Source organism: Vombatus ursinus, unplaced genomic scaffold (assembly GCF_900497805.2).
Source record: "Vombatus ursinus unplaced genomic scaffold, bare-nosed wombat genome assembly UNPS02014924.1, whole genome shotgun sequence".
In the NCBI taxonomy this organism is placed as follows: domain Eukaryota; kingdom Metazoa; phylum Chordata; class Mammalia; order Diprotodontia; family Vombatidae; genus Vombatus; species Vombatus ursinus.
Window position 1 is genome coordinate 4690991 of NW_020954702.1, and position 20592 is coordinate 4711582.

At 35.0% G+C, this 20592-nt stretch overlaps 1 protein-coding gene across 1 annotated transcript in view; it reads left to right on the plus strand.

Annotated features, from left to right (window-relative positions):
• The window catches only part of BRWD1 (bromodomain and WD repeat domain containing 1), a 150607-nt gene that overhangs the window by 103992 nt on the left and 26023 nt on the right, over window positions 1-20592 (plus strand). The window contains exons 28-34 of the mRNA XM_027843632.1: window positions 2684-2804; window positions 4542-4667; window positions 9135-9213; window positions 12247-12288; window positions 15061-15207; window positions 17390-17542; window positions 18501-18664. Of these exons, the coding sequence (XP_027699433.1) occupies window positions 2684-2804; window positions 4542-4667; window positions 9135-9213; window positions 12247-12288; window positions 15061-15207; window positions 17390-17542; window positions 18501-18664 (832 nt within the window). The remainder of the gene's footprint in view (window positions 1-2683; window positions 2805-4541; window positions 4668-9134; window positions 9214-12246; window positions 12289-15060; window positions 15208-17389; window positions 17543-18500; window positions 18665-20592) is intronic.

Here is a 20592-nt window from a genome sequence, read left to right on the forward strand (position 1 = left end):
CAACTGGAAGGCTCTCTAGGCTTCACCATGGTACAGGCTTCCTGTCTTCATTATTCCTCTGCAGGCTTCAGATTGGACTAGGAGTTGGAACTGAGACCCCCACCCCTACCTCACCCCTGCTCCTGGTGAATGAGCCACAAAATTGCTACTTACCTCTGACCTTGTTATTTCTACCTTCCCTCCACTGATCCCTACTCCTCAGCATAGGTCCTGGATCTTTGATATGGAACTAGGTAGTGGATGCCAGATCTGCCAAATGTCACTTGTTCCTATCACAGTATCCCAGTATGGATCTGGGACCTCTTCATGACCCAGTGCACATCCTCTCCTTGTGCATATTCCTGGCCAGACCATATCCCCAGTTTTCTTAGACTTATGTTTTTTAATGCCGGCCTAAGCACTCTGTATGACTTTTTTTTTTTTTTTACTTTTCCCATCAGGATTTGGTCTGGTGTGTTTTCTAGATCTGTTTTGGGCAGTTTGATGGGGAGCTTCTTGCTATTCTGCTGTCTTGGCTCTACCTCTCAATAAATCAGTCAGCTCACAACCTCCATGTCATTTTTAAATACTCATTTTTTTCTCTCCCTCCCTTACCCTCACCCCCTAATATCTAGTCTGTTGCCAAGTTCTTCATTCTGCCTTCATAACATCTCTCCTGTATGCCCCTTTTTCTTCTCCAACACTGCCACCACCCTGATGAAGGCCCTCATCTCTTCATGCCTAGCTTACTGCAGTGTCCTTCTGTGGCTGGTTTCTTCCTCCTCTAGTCCACCTTCCATTTAACTATCAGACTAATCTTCCTAAAGCACAGATCTGATCATGTCACCTTTCCCCACTCTTCCTTTACTCACTAACTTTGCTGGCTCCCTTTTACTTCCAAGATCAAATATAAAATCTTCTGTTTGGCTTTTAAAACCCTTCATAACTGTCTTCTCACCATCTTTTCTCTGCCATTTACTTGCAGTTCAGTGACACTAGGTTCCAGGATGTTCTTTGAGGAAGACACTCCTGATTCCTTCACCAGCTGTCCTCCATGCCTAGAATTCTGTCCTTCCTCATCTTCACTTCTGGTTTCCCTGGCTCAAGTCTAAACCAAAATCTGATCTTCTGCAAGAAGCCTTTCTAGATCCCATCTCTTTTTATTATTTCCAATTGTGTGTGTGCGTGTGTGTGTGTGCGCGCGCGCGTGCGCGCACTCACACATGCACACACACACACATATATATCTTGTTTATGCATCATTATTTTCACATTGTCTCCTACATTATTCTGAAAGCAGTAATTGGGTTTTTTTTGTTTTGTTTTGGGTTTTGTTTTGTTTTGTTTTTGTCTTTCTTTGTATCCGGCACATAGTGGATACTTAATAATTCCTCATTGATTTATTGGGCACCTACTATATATACCAGGCCCAGTGCAAGTTTATATACTTAAGACACAAATGTAATGAGGTCTGCATTCTATCAGGGGAAACATATACATATAAATACATACAAAATAAATACAAGATAGTTTGTGGAGAGAAACATTAGCAGCTTGGGTAATGATGAAACATTTCTCATGTCAGAGAGGTGATTAAGTAGAACTTTGAAGAAAGCTAGGGATCCTGAGAGGTAGAGATGAGGGAGAGTGCCTACAGCCTAAGTAAAGGCATGAAGATGGAAGATGACAGTTTGTATGTGAGTGAAAGAAAGAAGGCCAGTTTGATTGGACAATTAAATGCATGAAAGGCAGCTAGGTGGAGCAGCAGATGTGGCCTCAGACACTTACTAGCTGTGTGATCCTGGGCAAGTCACTTAACCCTGTTTGCCTCAGTTTACTCATCTGTAAAATAAGCTGAAGAAGGAAATAACAAATCATTCCAGGATCTTTGCCAAGAAAGCCTCAAATGGGGTCACAAAGTGTTGAACGAGACTTGACTGAACAATGGAATTGGAGCCAGGTTGTAAATGGAGTTTGTATTTGATTTAAGTTAACAAAAAGCTGTTGGAGTTTATTGAGCAGAGGAGAGATACAGTTATGTCAGTGCTTTATTAGGTGTGTCACGATTGGATTTGAATGAGTCAACATTGATATAGGACAAAAGACTATTGTAATAGAGGTTACTGGGGCTGTGAGAATATGGAGGGAAAATGGATTTGAGAGATGTTATAAAGCTAGAACTGCCAAGATTTGATGCTTAGTTAGGATATGTATGGTGAAAGAGACTAAGAAGTTATGGATCATTCTAAGTTTAGGAACTTGGATGAATAGAAAGGTATTGGTGCCTTCAACAGAAATAGAGAAGTTCCAAAGGGTGGTGCATTTGAGGGAGAACTTACAGGGGACCTCTGTTTTGGACATGTTGAGTTTGAGATTCTTATGAAACACATAGTTTTAAATGTTCAATAGGCAGTTGATGATAACAGAAGTGGAGCTCAGGAAAGACACTAGGGAGGGATATGTAGATCTGAGAGTCATCTGCATAGAGATGATGATGAAGTCCTTGGGAACTGAGAAGGTTACAGAGAGAGAAGAGGGCCTAGAACAGAGCCTTAGGGCATATGTGTAGTTACATAAAGGTAGGTAAGTCTTTTCTGCCAAGTGGAAGGAAACAAGTTTCATTATCTTTGGGTCTGTGTTCACTGAGATGTAGTTATTCAAATGGCCATTTTATTTAAATGGCTTTTTTTTTTTCTTGTAACAGATATAGCTGCAGCTTTTGCAGGTCCAGTTGACCTGTGTACATACCCAAAGTACTGTACAGTGGTAGCCTATCCGACAGATCTTTACACCATTCGGATGAGACTTGTCCATCGATTTTACAGGTCAGTAGCCAATTAAGGAATTTAATTTTAAAATGTGCTTCCTTCTTCCTATCTACAAGATTTGTAGTAAACAAGGAGAATGAAGATTTTGTTTACAAAAAACAAAAAAATTATAAGATTAGAATCTTATTATTCTAGTTTCTTTTATTTTAGGATAACTTTGGTATTAAAAAAGGAACTATATCTGTTAGTCTTAGTCATTATTTTTTCTTTATGTTTGTCTAAAGAGTTGACCATCTTAAGGAATAACAATGAAAATAATTTTTCTCCTGCTAATGTGATTTCCTATATTGTGGATGGATATATTTCTTCTATATTTATTATTTAGTCCTATATGAAAAATAAAGGCTTTTTTGTGAAGATTTTATCAGTAATAAAAAATGCTTTGTGCATGAACAGTATTTTTAATTCACTATCTGTGGTATAATCTCTTTTAAAAGTAATATTTTTTTAAACTATTCCAACTTCCAAGTTTAGAAAGTGATCCCTGGTTGTAGAGAAGTGGAAATGGTTAGAAAGGAATAATTGACAAAAAAAAAATTTAGAATTAAAGTAGCTCTGAGACTACTGAAGAATGTTTTCTAAATAAAAGCAATTATTTTATTAAATTTTCCAAAATATATTGGATCATTCTTTGTGGGAGATAGTATATGATGTAGTATATTCTTGGCAGGGATGTGTACTCTAGAACTAATGATTTAATATGGTTTACTGTTTTACTTATAAGTCATGTTAGCTAAATGGCATTTCAAATTAGTTTCTAATATTAGCATGTTAACCTACTAATTAACTGATTTTATTCTTAAAGTCTTTAATTTGGTTTATAATTATGCTTCAGTTTGGTAGATTATTGAGTATTATTAAAGACCAATCATGACTTTGTACCTGGATCAACTCTAGAATATCTAGAAATACAAACTTTATACTTTATAGTTAAATTATGAAATAAGTAATATTTGCAAAGCACAAGGCCTAGCACATAGTAGATACTATATAAATGCTTATTCCCTTTCCCTTTCAATGTTCATTACCAATTGATAGTATCTTCTGACATTTTTTTCTATGAAACCTAACTTCTGTGAGGTTACTATATAAGCAACATCCATACAGGTTTTAGTTTATTATTTATTTGGTAAAAATGAGATAACATGCAGCATGGCTTCAGAATATAGAGCCAACAGGAAGATATAGGGGGAAAATCACATAACTTCTCAATTCCCCAGACATTTCTTAGAGGTAGAGGTGTCAAACTTAGGACCCATAGGTGTCCCATACTCTGAAACCAGATTAAAATGTAATTAGAAAATGTTTAACAAAATAAATAATATAATATGCAGCCTACAACAATCCATCTCTATTTGAGTTCGATACCACTGCTCTAAGACACTAAGTTATCCTTATCAGTCCGTACCAATGGAGGGAATTTCCACACTGGTATTTCCCTTACATTTATGAAATTAAACATCCACACATGACATTTTACTTAGTAGCTTCTCTCCCATATCCCGTGAGGAGACAAGACATTTTAGTTTTTCACCCATATTTTCCCCAAACTAATATAATCATTCATGATTGTGATAGAGCTGATAGTACTAGAGGAGGTTCATAATGTTTTTGTACATTTGGATTAACATCATAAGCATAAATTTGTTATATCTACCCTTAATCACACTTTTTCATTTTCTAGTCCCAAATCTACCAGCTTCTCAGTGTTATTTTATTTACTTTGTTTTAAAGGAGGATTTCTGCCCTAGTCTGGGAAGTAAGGTATATAGAATATAATGCCAGAACCTTTAATGAACCTGGGAGTGCTATTGCAAGATCAGCTAAGAAGATCACTGACCAACTTTTAAAATTCATTAAGTAAGTAGTAGTAAGGATACTTTCAACTACCTATTATTTTATTATTTTTCTGTACTGTATGTTTTTGCCTTTGAAGCATAATATCTGTTACTTTAAATGATATACCTCATTGTTACAGTAGCAGTGTTCTTTTCAGTGGTAGAAAATAATGCCAATTAAATTTCATTTTTTTTTCTTAACTCTGTATTGTAAATTGAATGTCAAATTGTAGACATTCATTCCAGAAAGCAACCTGGTTCTTATAGTCCTATAGCTCTTTTGACCTAACAGCTCTTCCCTGTCACCTCCTTCCATCTTTTTTCCACAGATTGCATTTCTTCTTTTGAAAATTGATTGTTCATATCCTTTGATCACTTTTCTGTTAGGGAATAGTTCTAGATTATTTGTATTAAGTCCACTCCTTTGAGAAAGGAATTGTTTTATTCTTTGTAGTCGTATCCCTAGTTCCTAGTACAGAGTCTGGTACATAGCAAGTGCTTAATAAATGTCTGTTGACTTATTGAATTCCTTATGTGTTTGGATATCAGAAATGTTTGTTGTAAAGATTTTTCCTTCAGTAAATTTTTTTTCTAGCTTTATTAATTTTGTTTGTGTGTATTGTTTTTAATTTTATGTTATCAGAATTGTCTACTTTTTCTTTTAAGATCACTTATCGGGGCAGCTAGGTGGCGCAGTGGATAGAGCACCGACCCTGAAGTCAGGAGGACCTGAGTTCAAATCCGGCCTCAGACCAAACACTTGAAACTTGCTAGTTTTGTGACTCTGAGCAAGTCACTTAACCCCAATTGCCTAACCAAAAAAAAAAAAAAGAAAAAAAAACAAACAACAAAAACCAAGATCATTTATCTCTAAGGCTTCTCCCCCTAGTTATAGTGCAAAGTACTTCTGTTCTCTTCTTTTTTTTAATGATGTGACCTATATTTGGTTCATAATTTTATTTGAAATTTCCTGAGGTATACCAGGAGATACTGTTCAGTCATTTTCAGTCGTGTTTGACTCATGACCTCATTTGGGGTTTTTTTGGCAAAGATACTAGATTGGTTTGCCATTTCCTTCTCTGGCTCATTTTACAGAGTATTATTAAAGATCAATCAAGACTTTGTACCTGGATCAACTCTAGAATATCTAGAAATACAAACTTTATACTTTATAGTTAAATTGTGAAATAAATAATATTTGCAAAGCACAAGGCCTAACCCATAGTAGATACTATATAAATGTTTATTCCCTTTCCCTTTCCATGTTCATTACCAATTGATAGTATCTTTTGACATTTTTTTCTATGAAACCTAACTTCAGGTTACTATATAAGCAACATCCATACGGGTTTTAGTTTATTATTTATTTAGGAACTGAGGCAAACAGGGTTAAGTGACTTGTCTCAGGTCACACAACCAGTAAATGTCTGATGCCAGACATTGAACACAAACCCAGGAAGATGAGTCTTTCTGACTCCAAACCTGGTGGCATTGTACTATGCCACCTAGCTGCCCATACCAGAAGATATTGGCATAAACCTGATTTCTGCCAAACTGTCTTACAGATTTCCCAGCAATTATTCTCAAGTGAGGAATGCTTACCCCACTAATAGACCTCCTCAGATTATTGAAAACTAGGCTACTATGTGTGTTTGCTTTGGTGTTTTACTTATCTAATTTATTCTCTCAATCGATTTCTCTATTTTTTATTCAGTACAATAACTTTGATTATTATAACTTTGTAGCATACTTTAAGATCTAGTAATTCTAGTCTATCTTCTACTTTTTTTTTTAATTTCTGTTGAAATTTGCTGACTTTTTGTTTCTCTAGTTGAATTTCATTATTATTTTGACTAGTTCTATAAAGGGACCCCTTGGTAGTTTGGTATTGTACATGATTTATAAAATAATTTAGATACTACTGTCATTTTTGTTAAATTATCAATTTACCCTATCAGGATTGACCATGAGCAGTGACTATCCAATTATTTCAGTCTTCCTTTATTTTTGTGAAGAGCCTTTTACAGTTGTACTTAATCTAGGTACTGAGCCTATCTTGGTAGGTTAATTCCCAGATGTTTTATGCATTTTGCAGTTACTTTTTAAAAATTTTGTTTTTAAAGCATTCTTTTAATATGATCCTAACAAACATGAGCATTTCATTACACAAAGAACAGGAAAAATGGATTGTATATGAAACTATGAAAATTAGTTACATAGTTTTTTAAAGCTTATACAGTTATCCCTTCCACATCATGACGTTCCCCATCATGGTTTCAAGAAATCATGGGCCAGTATAAGAAATTAAATGGGAGTTTTGTGGAAGCCACCGATGACATTGAAAAAGTTTAGAAACTCAGGAATGCACAAAATATATGCATATAGTATTGTGTAATATCAACATATTTTATCTTTTAATACCATAATAATTGATACTACTTCTCTGGTACAAAGTAGGGGGACCAAAAAATTTTGCACAGATTTTTCAGATCATGGGTGCAATGCACTCCTAGACCCTGCAGTGTGGAAGGAATAACTAGTAAATTTAACGTAGTAGATCCCTGTTTCTCTTCTCATTTTCCTCTTGCTCCCTTCTGTGTATTTTTTGTCTCTGTGATGTTCTTATTTTTTTGGATATCATCATGACTACTCATCAACTCTACTTCTCCCCCTCCCCCCAACCTTCCAGGTACATTTTGTAGTTATTTTGGATAGAATTTTTTTCTCTCTACTGAATTTTATTAATAACATAAACAATGATGATTGTTGTGGTTTTCTTTCTTTCTTTGCTGAATTCACTAATACTTCATTTAATTTCAGTACTTCTCTAAATCATCATAACATCTGAAAAAAGAGAAAATTTTTTCTCCTCTTTACATATACTTATTCCATTGATTTCTTCTTTTCTTTAGCGTTTCTGAAACTATACTAAATGCTAGACCACATGCTGACTGTAACCTTGAGCAAGTCACTTAGTGACTACTCAAGCAGTTTACTAAACTTTTAAATCATAAAATAAAGACTCATTTGCATCAGTAGAGCGAATTTACTCATCAGATTACCTACACCAGATTGCCTACACCAATGAAATTACAGGTCTCAGCCCAAAAAAAGAATTCAGATAACTAAAACTGACACCTCCCCAGCTGCCCCCTGCCCTTGAGATCCCTGCCTCTGGTTGAAGTGGGTGGGAGGTAGGTGTGGGAGAGCTCATCCTTGATCCTGTGTCATTTGAGGAAGACGCTCAGGGGATTCACTTCATCATTTTCTCCTTGGATAATCTAATGGATTTCGTGATCTCCAGAAACTCATCGTTCTGCAATATGAAGTCAATTCTGAAACTCAAACTTCTTCAAATTATTTCCCTATCCCACAGAATTCATTATGTTTCCATGCCGCCCATGCTTACCAGCCTACCCAGGTGGCACACTACCTCTCCCTCCAGCCCTAGCTTTTAAAACTTCTTTTTCGGGCCAGCTAGGTGGCGCATTGGATAGAGTACCGGCCCTGAAGTCAGGAGGACCTGAGTTCAAATCCGGCCTCAGACCAAACACTTGACACTAACTAGCTGTGTGACCCTGGGCAAGTCACTTAACCCCAATTGCCTAAAAAAAAATAATAATTAAAAAAAAAAAACAAACTTCTTTTTCTATATTGTCTTCCCTTTATTAAATTGTGAACTCGAGGGTAGAGATTTTCTTTTGCTTCTCTTTTTATTCCCTGTTGTTTAGCGCAGTGCTTGGCCCATAGTAGATGTCTGATAAATGTTTGTTATTCTAACTCTGAAATAATAACAGTAACAATGGAAATACTTGCTTTACACTCTGATCTTATTTGAAAGACTTCGAATATTTATCCATTACAAATAATATCAGCTCTTGGCTTTAGGTATTTTGCCATTATTAAGAAAACATTGGGGGCAGCTAGGTTGCTCAGTGGATAGAGCACCAGCCCTGAAGTCAGGAGGACCTGAGTTCAAATCCAGCCTCAGACCAGACACTTGACACTTACTAGCTGTGTGACCCTGGGCAAGTCACTTAAGCCCAGTTGCCTTAAAAAATAAAAAGAAAAAAGAAAACATTGATTATAAGAAAAAAATTTAATAGGAATCCTGTTTTCTCCTATTATACATATACAGCCCATTTAGATGTCTTGGTCCCTATAGACAGCTATTTTTAGGCACTTTGTCACTTTTCTTCAGAGGATCCTGACTTTATCTGGAATAGAGAGAGAGTGACCTTGTTTTACAATTTCACAGCCCTTGGGGATAGCAGGCAATGTCTGTCCCTGTGCTGTCTTTTGTGGGTTTTGGAGGGTGGATAAGAACATACATTCTATTCATGGGTCCTTTTGATTCTCATACTCTGATACTCAGTTTTTCTTGAAGTGCTAATCATCACTTATCTTTATGAATCATCTTTGTAGTAGAATCATAAAGGCAACAACCATTGTATATATTCTCATTGAAGTAACCTAATTTTTTTTTCAGCAATCAAGACTGTACAAATATTTCTGAATTTTATAATACTGAAGATGATGAACAAGGCTGCACAGATGCTGATGATTTGGTATAAAATTCATTTGTTCTTTTGTTTGTAGGAAATAACTTTTCTTTATCCTAACCTAAAACCAAATGAGAAAATTACTTTAGTTTTAACTAGTTAAAACTAATTTAAAGTATTCTCTATGCTTTTCATTGTTTATCTCTTTACCAGTGATATATATGTTGATGGATAAACACAATTTTCAAAAAAAGGGGGGGGCAATATGCTGTAAATATGCTGTAAAATCCTATGCAGGATATGCACAGGTAGCAAAATCAGCATTTTTTAATTTTTAATTTTTCTTTTACTTCTACTAGCTTTTGAACAGAATAGTTCTAATCTTATCTAAATGGCTATGGGTTAAGGATAAAGAATTGTTCTGCTTAAAGGCACAAAATCTTTGCTCTCTTGATTTTTTTATCTTTTAGTGCCATAATTATGCTGTTCCTATTTAAAATAGGTTGGAACTAGAATATATTTTCTGATTTCTTGGCCTAAATTATTCTGGATAACCTTGTGAGAGAAGCTGTGAAATACACAATTATTCGTGAACTATTCTAATATTAAATAATAAAATATTTTCATCAGTAATCTAGTTCAATGCTTTAACCGTAGCTATATAGCAGTATCTCTAAAACTCTAAAAAAAATCTTTTAAAAAATTATTTGGAAGTTTTTTCTCTGCAAATTTTTGAGGCAGCATAATGTAATAGTGGCACTTAAAATCAGGATGACCATAAATGAGCAAGTCACTTAACTTATTAGTGGCTTAGGCAACTAACTCTCTTCAGATTCTAGTCTGTAAGTCAGTGGGCAGTTGGCCTTAATGGAGGGAGTTTTTTAGTTTTTTCTTTTTCTTTTTTTTTTAAGCCAGGAGAGGTAGTAAAGCTGAGATTATCCAGAAGGGGCATTATTTTTTACAGTGTACACAACCTGAGCAGTGAAATTTAAGTGCCGTGTGACCGTATTTAATTTTCTCTGAGTTCCCTCATCTGTTAAGTTGAGATAGATACAACCTTGAAGAATTGCTATAATTGAAAAATCATTTTTCTCATCATGCACTGTGTAAATGGCCTGTTATTATTTATGGGAGAGAAGACAGTATGGCACAGTAGAATGAGGTCCTGGATTTGAAGCCAGAGGCTTTAGATTCGAAATCTACCTGTCACTGTCTTCGTGTCCACTTTAATCTGTCTGGGCCTTAGTTTCTTCTTCATGAACTAGATATCTTAGACTTGGAATCAGGAAGAACTGAGTTCAAATCCTCACTCAGACACTAGCTATGTGACCCTAATCAAAGCACTAACCTCTGAGCCTCAGGTTCCCCATCTATAAACTGGAATTAATTATAGCACCTACCTCTTCAGGGTTATTGTGAGGATCAAATTAGATAACACCTATAAAACCCTTTATAAACCTTAAAGGCCTACATAAATGCCAGCTAGCTATTAGGTGACCTCTCATTTCCCTTTCCTAAAACTGTGGCACCTATTTAAAACATTTTTAAGCTTGAGATTGGTATTTTCTGTTTCTTTGTACCTATGGCAAATATGTAATGACCTGACTAAGTTTAATTGGGCTTTCAAAACAAAACAAACCCTTTTGTTAAAAATGCCATAGGGTTAGGTGACGCTGTTATTTTACTATTCATCATGGAATTGATTTGAGGGAATCTCAGAGTCTATCTAGGCTATAATCTATAGCTGAACAATAATCTCTTTTACTATGTCCCAGAAATGGTCATTCAGCCTTCATTTGAAGACCTCAAGTAAGAAAAAAAATCATTACCTTTCAAGCAACCCATTCTACTTTTAGGTAGCACTGTTAAGTTTTGTTTTTCATTTTTACATCAAACCTAAAATCCTGCCTGTCTGCAAATTCTACCTATTTTTCCTAATTTTGCCAGGATGGGGAGGAGGGGGCAGGGTGGGAAGAGGGAGAGAGGAGCCAAATGCTATGAAGATTCTCTTCTACATGATAGCCCTTCAGCTATTTAAAGGCAATTGTCACATTCCCCTGAATCTTTTCTTTTCCAGGCTAAAAATCCCTACTTCCTTGAAATGATGATTATTGACTTGTTTTCAGGGACACTTCTGGCCATTATCCATCTTGTCAGTATCCCACATAAAATAACCTTAGTCCTTTAGAGCTGAACACAGCACATCAGTTATTGTAGTAGGACAAAATACAGTGAGGCTACCATCTCTTTTGTTCTAGAAACTACCTTTCTTAATTCAACCCAAGATTATGTTAGCATTTTTCAGTGCTATGTTGGGTTGTTGATTAATGTTAAGTTTTCATCCCACTAAAAATTTCCCCATCTTTTTCAGAGAAACTACCATCTCTCCCAGCTTGTACTTATGAATTGATTTTTTTGACCCACAAATTTTATGCTCATCACATCTCATTTTTTTAAAAAATTGGCCCAACTTCCTTTGTTGTCAGGACCAAGAATCTTTTTGGATACTGACACTTATCATCTTAGGTATTAGCTCCCAAGTTTGTATCATCTGAAAATTAGATGAGAATATCATCTGTGCTTTCATCCAAAGAGTTGTTAAGAATAATAATCAGTATAGGGCCAAAGATAAGTTGCTGAGAGACTCCACTTGAAGTCTCCTGCCTAATTAACCTTTATTCAGTCATTCATCTGATTTCATAGTCCAATTAAGTCTACTAATACATGACTCATCCTGGCCTTCAGGCTAGTATGAAAGAATATGTCAAATGCTTTATGATTAGTACACAGAGATAGTTATGGATTTTTCCAACGAGAACAGACTGCATAGAGTTTTGACTCCAGTTTTTTTTTCAGATGAGCAAATTAAGAACTGAGGAGTTAAAAATTATCTAATTATGTATCAAATTAGTGACCGAGTTAGGATTTAGAACCCTGGTCTGCAGGCTTAATCTATTGTTCTTTCTGCCATGTGATCCTGCCTTTTTTATTAAAATTCTTTTTAGAAGCTATAGAAAGGTAATTTGATTATTCTGTTGAATAGATGATTCTGAAAAGTTAAACCAACTTTAAAGTGATCTGATTTATGTTCCTTTATAGGATGAGCATGATCTTCCTAAAACTTCTTCTGGAAGAATACGAGTGAGTTATTCTATTTTGTTCATGTTTTTAACATGTTCTTGACATTTTACAAGGATTATGCTTATTAAATTAGGGTTTAAATTGAAGGTTTTCTTTTTCTTGAAATAATTGAATAAATATTTTCTAAGTTCCTGCAGTGTCTTTAGATGGAACTAGTTAGGATTAAATGTTGATTGAATTAAAGATGATCAAGAACTGGAAGAGGTGGACTTCAGATATAGGTTTTAGAGCAGGAATAGTATTAGGAAGGGGTGGGAAGGACATTTTAGGTGAAGGAGAAAACCTGAAATACATGCTCTTGGAATAAGCATTATATGTTGGTGTGGGACAGAAGACAGACTTGACTGGTACAAGTGATTAGGAAATGAGGTCTGGACTCCATGTGGAGTAGAGCCAGATTATGGTAATCTTGAAAGATAGGGAGAAGAATTTGGATTTGATATTATAGGAAAAAGGGTACTTTGAGCTATGGAGTAACATGCTGAAAGTGGTATTTAAGAAAAAGTACATTATTCCTTTGGAGGTTTTTTTATTATGGAGTGGTAAGAGACCCAGGGTCATCAGTTGAAGTCTGTTTGTGACCCAGAGGCAAGATGATGGAAGCTGAATTAGAGTAGTTATTCTGGGATATGATAAGGAACAGAATTGAGCCATTTCAAGTAAAAGTAAATACTAATTGGTGACTGATTAGATTTGGAGAATTAAAGAAAAGGAGGTATGATTTTGAGTCTTTGTGTCCAGAAGAAATACACTATTTACAGAGAACAGATGTGTATGCATTTTAATTTTTAAAGACTTTAATTCATTGTAAATTTATTTTTTTAAGTAAGCATTTATTTTCTTCTACTCCAATGTCCCCAGTCCCATTGGGGAAAAGAAAGAAAAACAAAAACCTTGTAACAATTATATATACTCAAGCAAAACAAATTGCAGGTCTAAAAATGTGGGTCTCATTCTACATCTTCAGTTTGTTACCTCTGTCAGGTGGTGGGGGTAGCATTTTTCATTTATCTTCAGTGAATCATGGTTGGTCACTAAATCAGTTTTTAGTCCTTCAAAATTGTTTGTTTTTACCTTATTGTTGCTTATTTTAGTAAACTGTTCTGCTAACTTAATTCTGCATCAGTTCAAACAAGTATTCATAGGCTTCCTTGAAAACATTTCTTTCATAATTTGTTGTATTTCATAGACAATAATTTAGTTAGCTATTCCACAATTGATGGGCAACACCTAGGTCTCTAGTTCTTTGCTACTACAAAAAGAACGACCATAAATATATTTGTACATATGGCTCCTCTTTTGATCTCTTTTGTGTATAGGCCTAGTAGTCATATCACTAGATGCACAGTTTACTTACAGTGGCGATGGTTAGACCATCTAGAATGGTTAGACCAATCCATAGTTCCACCAGTAGTCTATTAGTGTTCCTGTTTTCTTATAGCCCTTCCATCATTTGTCATTTTGCTTTTTTGTCAATTTTGTCAAATTGTGTGAGGTGGGACCTCAGAGTTGCCGCATTGCTCTAATTATTAGTGATTTAGAATATTTTTTCAGAAGACTATTAATAGCTTGGATTTCTTCTCTTGAGGACTACTTGCTCATATCCTTTGACCATTTATCAGTTGGTGAATGGCTTATATTCTTACACATTCTAATCAATTCCTTATGTATTGCGGAAATTAGATCTTTATTAAACTGACATTTCAAAAGTTTTTCTAGTTAGTTGTTTCCACTTCTAATCTTAGCTGTGTTAGATATATTTGCAGAAATTTTAATTTTATATGATCAGAATTGTCTTTATCTTCTGTGATTCTCTCTACCGGATGTTTATGAATTCTTCCCCTATCCATAGATCTGGAAGCTAATTTTCTTCATTGAATAATTTATGATATGACCTTTAACATACAGATTGTGCATCCATTTGGAGCTTTTGCTATATGATATAAAATGTTGGTCTAAATTCTTAATTTCTACCATACTGTTTTAGTTCGTTTTGGTTTTTTTGTTTTTCAGTTTTCCCAGAAGTTTTTGTCCTTACCCCAGTAGCTAGGGTCTTTAGGTTTACTGAGCACTGGGCTACTCTGTTTGAGTTCTTCTGTATTTTGTATACTTAATTTGTTGATTCTTAGTATAATTTGAGATTTTATACTCTTTCCTTCTCCCTTTTTACATTATTTCTTTTGGGATTTTTAATCTTTTTTTATTTCGGATCAATTGGTACAACATTAAACAAATAAATTTAGGAAGCGCTGTTCTTCTTATTTTTGTGGCTTGACCTCACCATAAGCGATTAATATTTTTCCATTACTTAAATTTGAAAGGCTTTAATTTAGAATATATTTTAAAACATTTCAGTAAAGCCCATTTTCTAATTTTGTTACGTGTCTGTAACCTTCAGCTGGTTTTAAAAATATAAACTTCTTTTTTCTGTCATTTATAAAGCAATCTCTTGGTCATTACTTTGTTATTTTACAACATGGAGTTTAAAATGCATTTCTAGAATTTTGTTATTGGATAAATGCCCAGTAATAAGTATACCTTTTGTGGATTATCTGTAGTGTTGCATATCATTAGTTACACTGAGTCATTTTTGAAAGTTTTTTTTTTTGTAACAATAGTAGTGTCATATAACTTAATTATTGTAACAGTAAAGTTGCTCACAGTAATTATCATTTAGGATGATATTTTCTTTAATACATAGTTTATCTGGTATATAGTCTCCTCAAAAATAACTTATAGTTTTAGGAAACTGATGTTGTGAATATGTTTTAGGGGCATCATTGGAAGAAAAGGAACAATAATAAAACTAAATATGATAAAAATAATTGGCAGAAGCAATGTAAAGAACTAGTGAACTTAATTTTCCAGTGCGAAGATTCTGAGCCATTTAGACATCCTGTTGATTTGGTTGAGTATCCAGTAAGTTAATATCATTTGAATTTTTATTTTGGGGACAGTGGAATGTAATTGATACATCTTTGAATTAAACTTGTAAAGAACAAGATACACTCTCACGTATCTGGTGTGTCCAGGCTGTTAATAACTAAATTTTTTTTTTAAATGATGTTTGAGGAAAAAATTTTAAGTGTTTGTATTTTTAAAGTTCAGTATTTTTCATTTCTTGATAATCTGTACAAATTCAGCAAATGTTTATTAAACTTACTAAGCTCTTAATAAATTCAAGGTACTTTCTAGATGCTCAGGATACCAAGACATTATAACAGTAAAAAGCAATAGTCTGTTTACAGAAATTACTTTGTACTAAGGGAGTAACACGCATACTCAGTAATTCTACAAAAATTTCCCTTCCAATTTTGAGGTCATATGATATATCATGGTTGTGAAGGCCAAATGAGATTATGTGTAAAGCACTTTGTAATTGTAAAGCACTGCTTATATATGAGTTACTTTTTAAATGCAAGGATTTATCTACAGCAAGGTTATTGTCTTCCTTTCTCTTTGATTTACTACATTTTGGAAATGATGCTGATAAAGGAAATTCTTTTTCTGCCAATGCTAATACTAAGGAAACAAAGTAAAATCTGAAGTTTTGATACAGGAAGTTTTTTCCAGAAACTATCACTTTCAGTTGATTATATAGCATTTTGAAAAAAAAAATCATTTGTGATTTTCACTGGTTGTAGTTATATTTGTCTGATTGAACTTTTACTTCAATACAATGGGAAGAGCAGTGACTAGGGTCCGAGGGACCTACCTCTGATGTTGACTACTTGTATGATATTAGGCAAATCACCCTATCTGGGCCTTAGTCCTTCTCAATGAGGGGGTTGTACTCAATGGCCTTATAGCTTCTGGATCTATAATCTTATGGTTCAAAGAGGTGATTTTCCTTAACAGAAATGCTATATATGAGCATAATGCCCCTGAAAATTATCAGTACTTTAAACGCTTTATACTCATTTTAAGAATAAAATGATACATATACACCAGTCGAAAGGTCAAAAATAATTTTCCATTGTGAACCAAAGAGTCAGTTACACAGGTGTAGTTATATGCATAATCCACAAATCAGCACACATTAGTGAATATCAAGTGGAAAATATTGGCCAAGTTAAGTAGAAGATTGATTAATAGGTAATTAAGCAAATAGTTGCTCCATTTCCAAAGACTAGGCATTATTAAAGGCAGTTAAGTGTGGAACATTGGATAGAGTGCTGGGCCTGGAAGACCTCAATTCAAATCCTGCTTCAGACACTTTAGTGCTTTGTGACCCTAGGCAAGCCTCTTAACCTCTATTTGCCTTGGTTTCCTCATCTGTAAAATGGAGATAATAATAGCACCTGCCCCCCCAGGTTTGTTGTGAGTATCAGATGAGATAGTAATTGTAAAGTGCTTACACAGTACCTGGCTCATAGCAAGTATTATATAAATGTTAGCTGTTATTATCATTATCATGACTACCTTTCCCAATGTCCATAACATTATAAAGAGTTGATTATTCTTATTAACCATTATTTTTTAACCGGACCTGTAATTTTATTGGTATAGTGATCTCCCAGCAAGGAAACTCCCTCAGCTAGTGCAGATAGTCACCTGCTCTACATTTTATAGTTAACTGCCTTAGGATACTAAGAGATTAAATGATTTGTCCAGGGTCACATAGCCAGCATGTGTTAAAAGTGGTACTGGCTCTTAAGGTTGTCTCTCCTTTACTGTGTGATGCCTTCTACCCATTTACTTAGAATATTCTCTCCCCCCCCACCCCAAGAAAGAAAGACAGAAAATTATTTATTTTCTTTTTTAAGTTTAGCACTGGCTATATTGTTAATCAGTAAATGTTGACTTAAACTCTTGCTCCCAAACCCAGGTCTGTGGGCTATTTTTTTTTTCCTTAAGAAAAGGTAGTTTTTAAAAAAAGGTAGTTGTCGACTAAAAGAAAACCACTTCTGAGATCTGAATTCTCTTTCCGTGTGTTTGAAATGGGTGAATTGTATGGTGTTCAAGGATTTCTTGTAGATTTATCATTTTGATTCTGTAATTTGAAATTTTTTTGGACCTAGTTTTTTTGTGTTTATAAGAATATTTGTTGAATGACCTCTTTTTTCTTTCTTTTTTTTTTTCTTTTTTTTTTTTTACCTAGGACTATAGAGATATTATAGACACTCCAATGGACTTTGGAACAGTGAGGGAAACTCTGGAAGCAGGAAATTATGACAACCCACTGGAATTTTGCAAAGATATTCGATTAATATTTAGTAATGCTAAAGCATATACACCAAACAAGAGGTCAAAGGTAATTTTTAATAAGAATTTAAAACAAACAAAAAGGAAGGGTTTATTCACATAACCTGTGGGTTAGCACATGCTAGTTAGTGGTGAGTAGAAAAATTAACCCAGGTAAATGAAAAATGGATTTGTAACAATCCACCTTTAAAACCTTTGGTAACATTTTTATACACATTATATTGATACTTACATGTAAATCACAACTGTTAACCAAAGAGTTCATATAACTGTTTAAAATGTGTACTTTGTCTTAACTGTATTCCTTTCCTCCTTGTCTTTACCACTTGTCTATTCTAAGTTCTGTCAGTAGGTTCGTTTGGAGTCTTTGTTTTTGTTTCCTGTATGTTTTCCTTCTTGTGTGTGTACAGGGGAGTGGGGTTTGGGTAAGAGGTTTGTATATATTCACTTAAATATTTATTCATGGGGCAGCTAGGTGGCACAGTCGATAGAGCACTGGCCCTAAAGTCAGGAGGACCTGAATTCAAATCCAGCCTCAGACCAAACACTTGACACTTACTAGCTGTGTGACCCTGGGCAAGTCACTTAACCACAATGGCCTTTTAAAAAAAAAAATTTATTCACAAAGACCTCAAGAAATTACTTTGAGAAATTTACTCAATAGTGCCTTTATTGCTTTCAAACTTAGCCTTAGAAATTAAGAATAGAAACTGTCCTTAAGCTTTTTTTTTTTGATTGAAGTTTTTTTTTCCCCCTTTCACATCACTGGCCTCCACCCCAGCCCCATCAGAGCTCTCCTTGGTCATGTCTGAAAATATGTCTTGTTCTGTACCTCCATTTTACTCTTTATTTAGCAAATAGAATTTAGGGCAGAGATTTGAAATTAATAAATAATTTCCTTGACAACCAGATAAAAAGCAAATGTATTGGCCATGGCCAAGTAAAATCTTGAAATGCTTTTGAAGGCTATTTTATAATTAATTGTGTTTTTTTCATCTTCTTTTTAGATTTACAGTATGACTCTTAGATTATCTGCACTATTTGAGGAAAAAATAAGGAGAATTTCTTCTGATTTTAAAATTGGGCAAAAATACAATGAAAAATTACGAAGAAGTCAAAGGTGTAAGAGAAGGCAAGGTTCTACATGTGGCTATCAATCTAGCAAATTCAGGTGAATTGATGATGACGAATTATCATAACTTTTGGATTCTTTGATATTTTTGTTTATTCACATACAATAGATGTAGATTAAAGATAGATATGATATTAAATGATTTTAAAAGTCTTTGGGGAAGTCAGTTTTTATCATGTGTATATATTTTGTAACATTGGACTACAAGGTGCTATTTTAATCTGTAGTAAATATATCTTCAGGTAAAAGTCTGAAAAATAGTTTTTTGATATGTCTAACAAATCATACCTCATATTTCATGTAGAACATGGGTAGCTAGGTGGCTTGGTAGATGGAGCACTGGACTTGGAATCAGGAAGACTCATCTTCATGAGTTGAAATCTGGTCTCAGATACTTCCTAGCTGTGTGACTGTTTACTTCTGTTCCTCATCTGTAAAATGGGCAGGAGAAGGAAATGGCATACCACTCCAGTATCTTTGCCAAGAAAACCTCAAAAGAGATCAACAAAGAGTGAGACACAACTGAAATAACTGAACAGTAACAGTAAACTCATTCATAACTGATAGCCTCACAAGTTGTTAACATATGGAAAAAATGTAACCAGGCACATGTATAAACATTATCTATAGTGACTTGTAAAATGCAAAATAATTAGTAGCAAATTATTTCCTTAGATTAGTGCATTAATCCTGAGATTACTCAACCAACAAATATGTACAAAGCAAGCTATGTAAAGATAAATAACAATTAACAGAGGGATGCTACTGGAATTAAGAGGGGTTAGGGAAGACTTCCTGTAGAAAGTGAAATATAGGGATTTAAAAGAAGCCAAGAAGGTCAGTCATCTGGAGAGGAGGAGAAATAGAATTCTCAGAGCCAAGAGATGCAGTGTCTTGTTCATGGAACAGCCGGGAGGCCTGTGTCACTGGATCGAAAACAATGTGTCCTACCTGGAAAGGTAGGAGAGAGCTAAGTTATAAAGAGCTTTGAATGGCAAACAGAGCATTTGTATTTGCTTTTGGAGGCAGTAGGTAGCCACTGGAGTTTGTTGAGTAAATAGGAGTGGGGGTGAAGGGGGGAGACATAATCATGACTGCATTTTAGTAAAATCATTTTAGTGGCTGAATGGAGTGGGAAGAGACTTAAGGCAGGCAGACCCACCAACAGGCTATTGCAGTAATAATCCAGGCCTGTGTTGATTAGGGCTTCACTAGAGTGGTGACAGTGTCAAAGGAGAGAAAGGGGCATATTTAAGAGATGTTCCAAAGGTGAAATGAACAGGCCTTAGCAATAACTTTGGATATAGGAGATGAGAGATAGTGAAGAATCTAGATGAGCCTGAGGGACTGAGAGGATGATATTGTCTTCTACAATAATGGGTAAGGGGTGAGGTTAGGGGGGTGGAATTTTCAGGGGAGGGGAATGAGTTCAGTTTAGGGTATGTTGAGTTTAAAAGGTCTATTGGACATCCAATTTGAAATGTTTGAAAGCTAATTGGAGATGCAAGATTGGGGGTCAGCAATCTGTGGAACTGATGAGTAGTAGTTTAGTGAGAAAAGGAAACAGGGCCCAGGACAGAACTCTACAGGACACCTAAAGTTAGAGGGCGTGATCTGGAGGTTTGTTTTGTTGTTCGTTCATTTCAGTAGTGTCCAACTCTTCATTGACCCTATTTGGGATTTTCTTGTCAAAGATTCTAGATTGATTTGCCATTTCCTTTCCCAGCTCATTTTATAGATGAAGAACTGAGGCAAACAGAGTTAAGTGATTTGCCCTGAATTACATAGCTGGTAAGTGTTGAAGTCAGATTTGAACTCATGAAGATGCATCTTTCTGATTCGAAGCCCAGTGTTCTATCCACTGCACTACCTAGCTGCCTGCACCACCTAGCTGCCCCTATGATCTAGAGGAGGATATAACAAAGGGGACAAAGAAGGAGTGGTCAGATAGGTAGGAGGAAAACCCG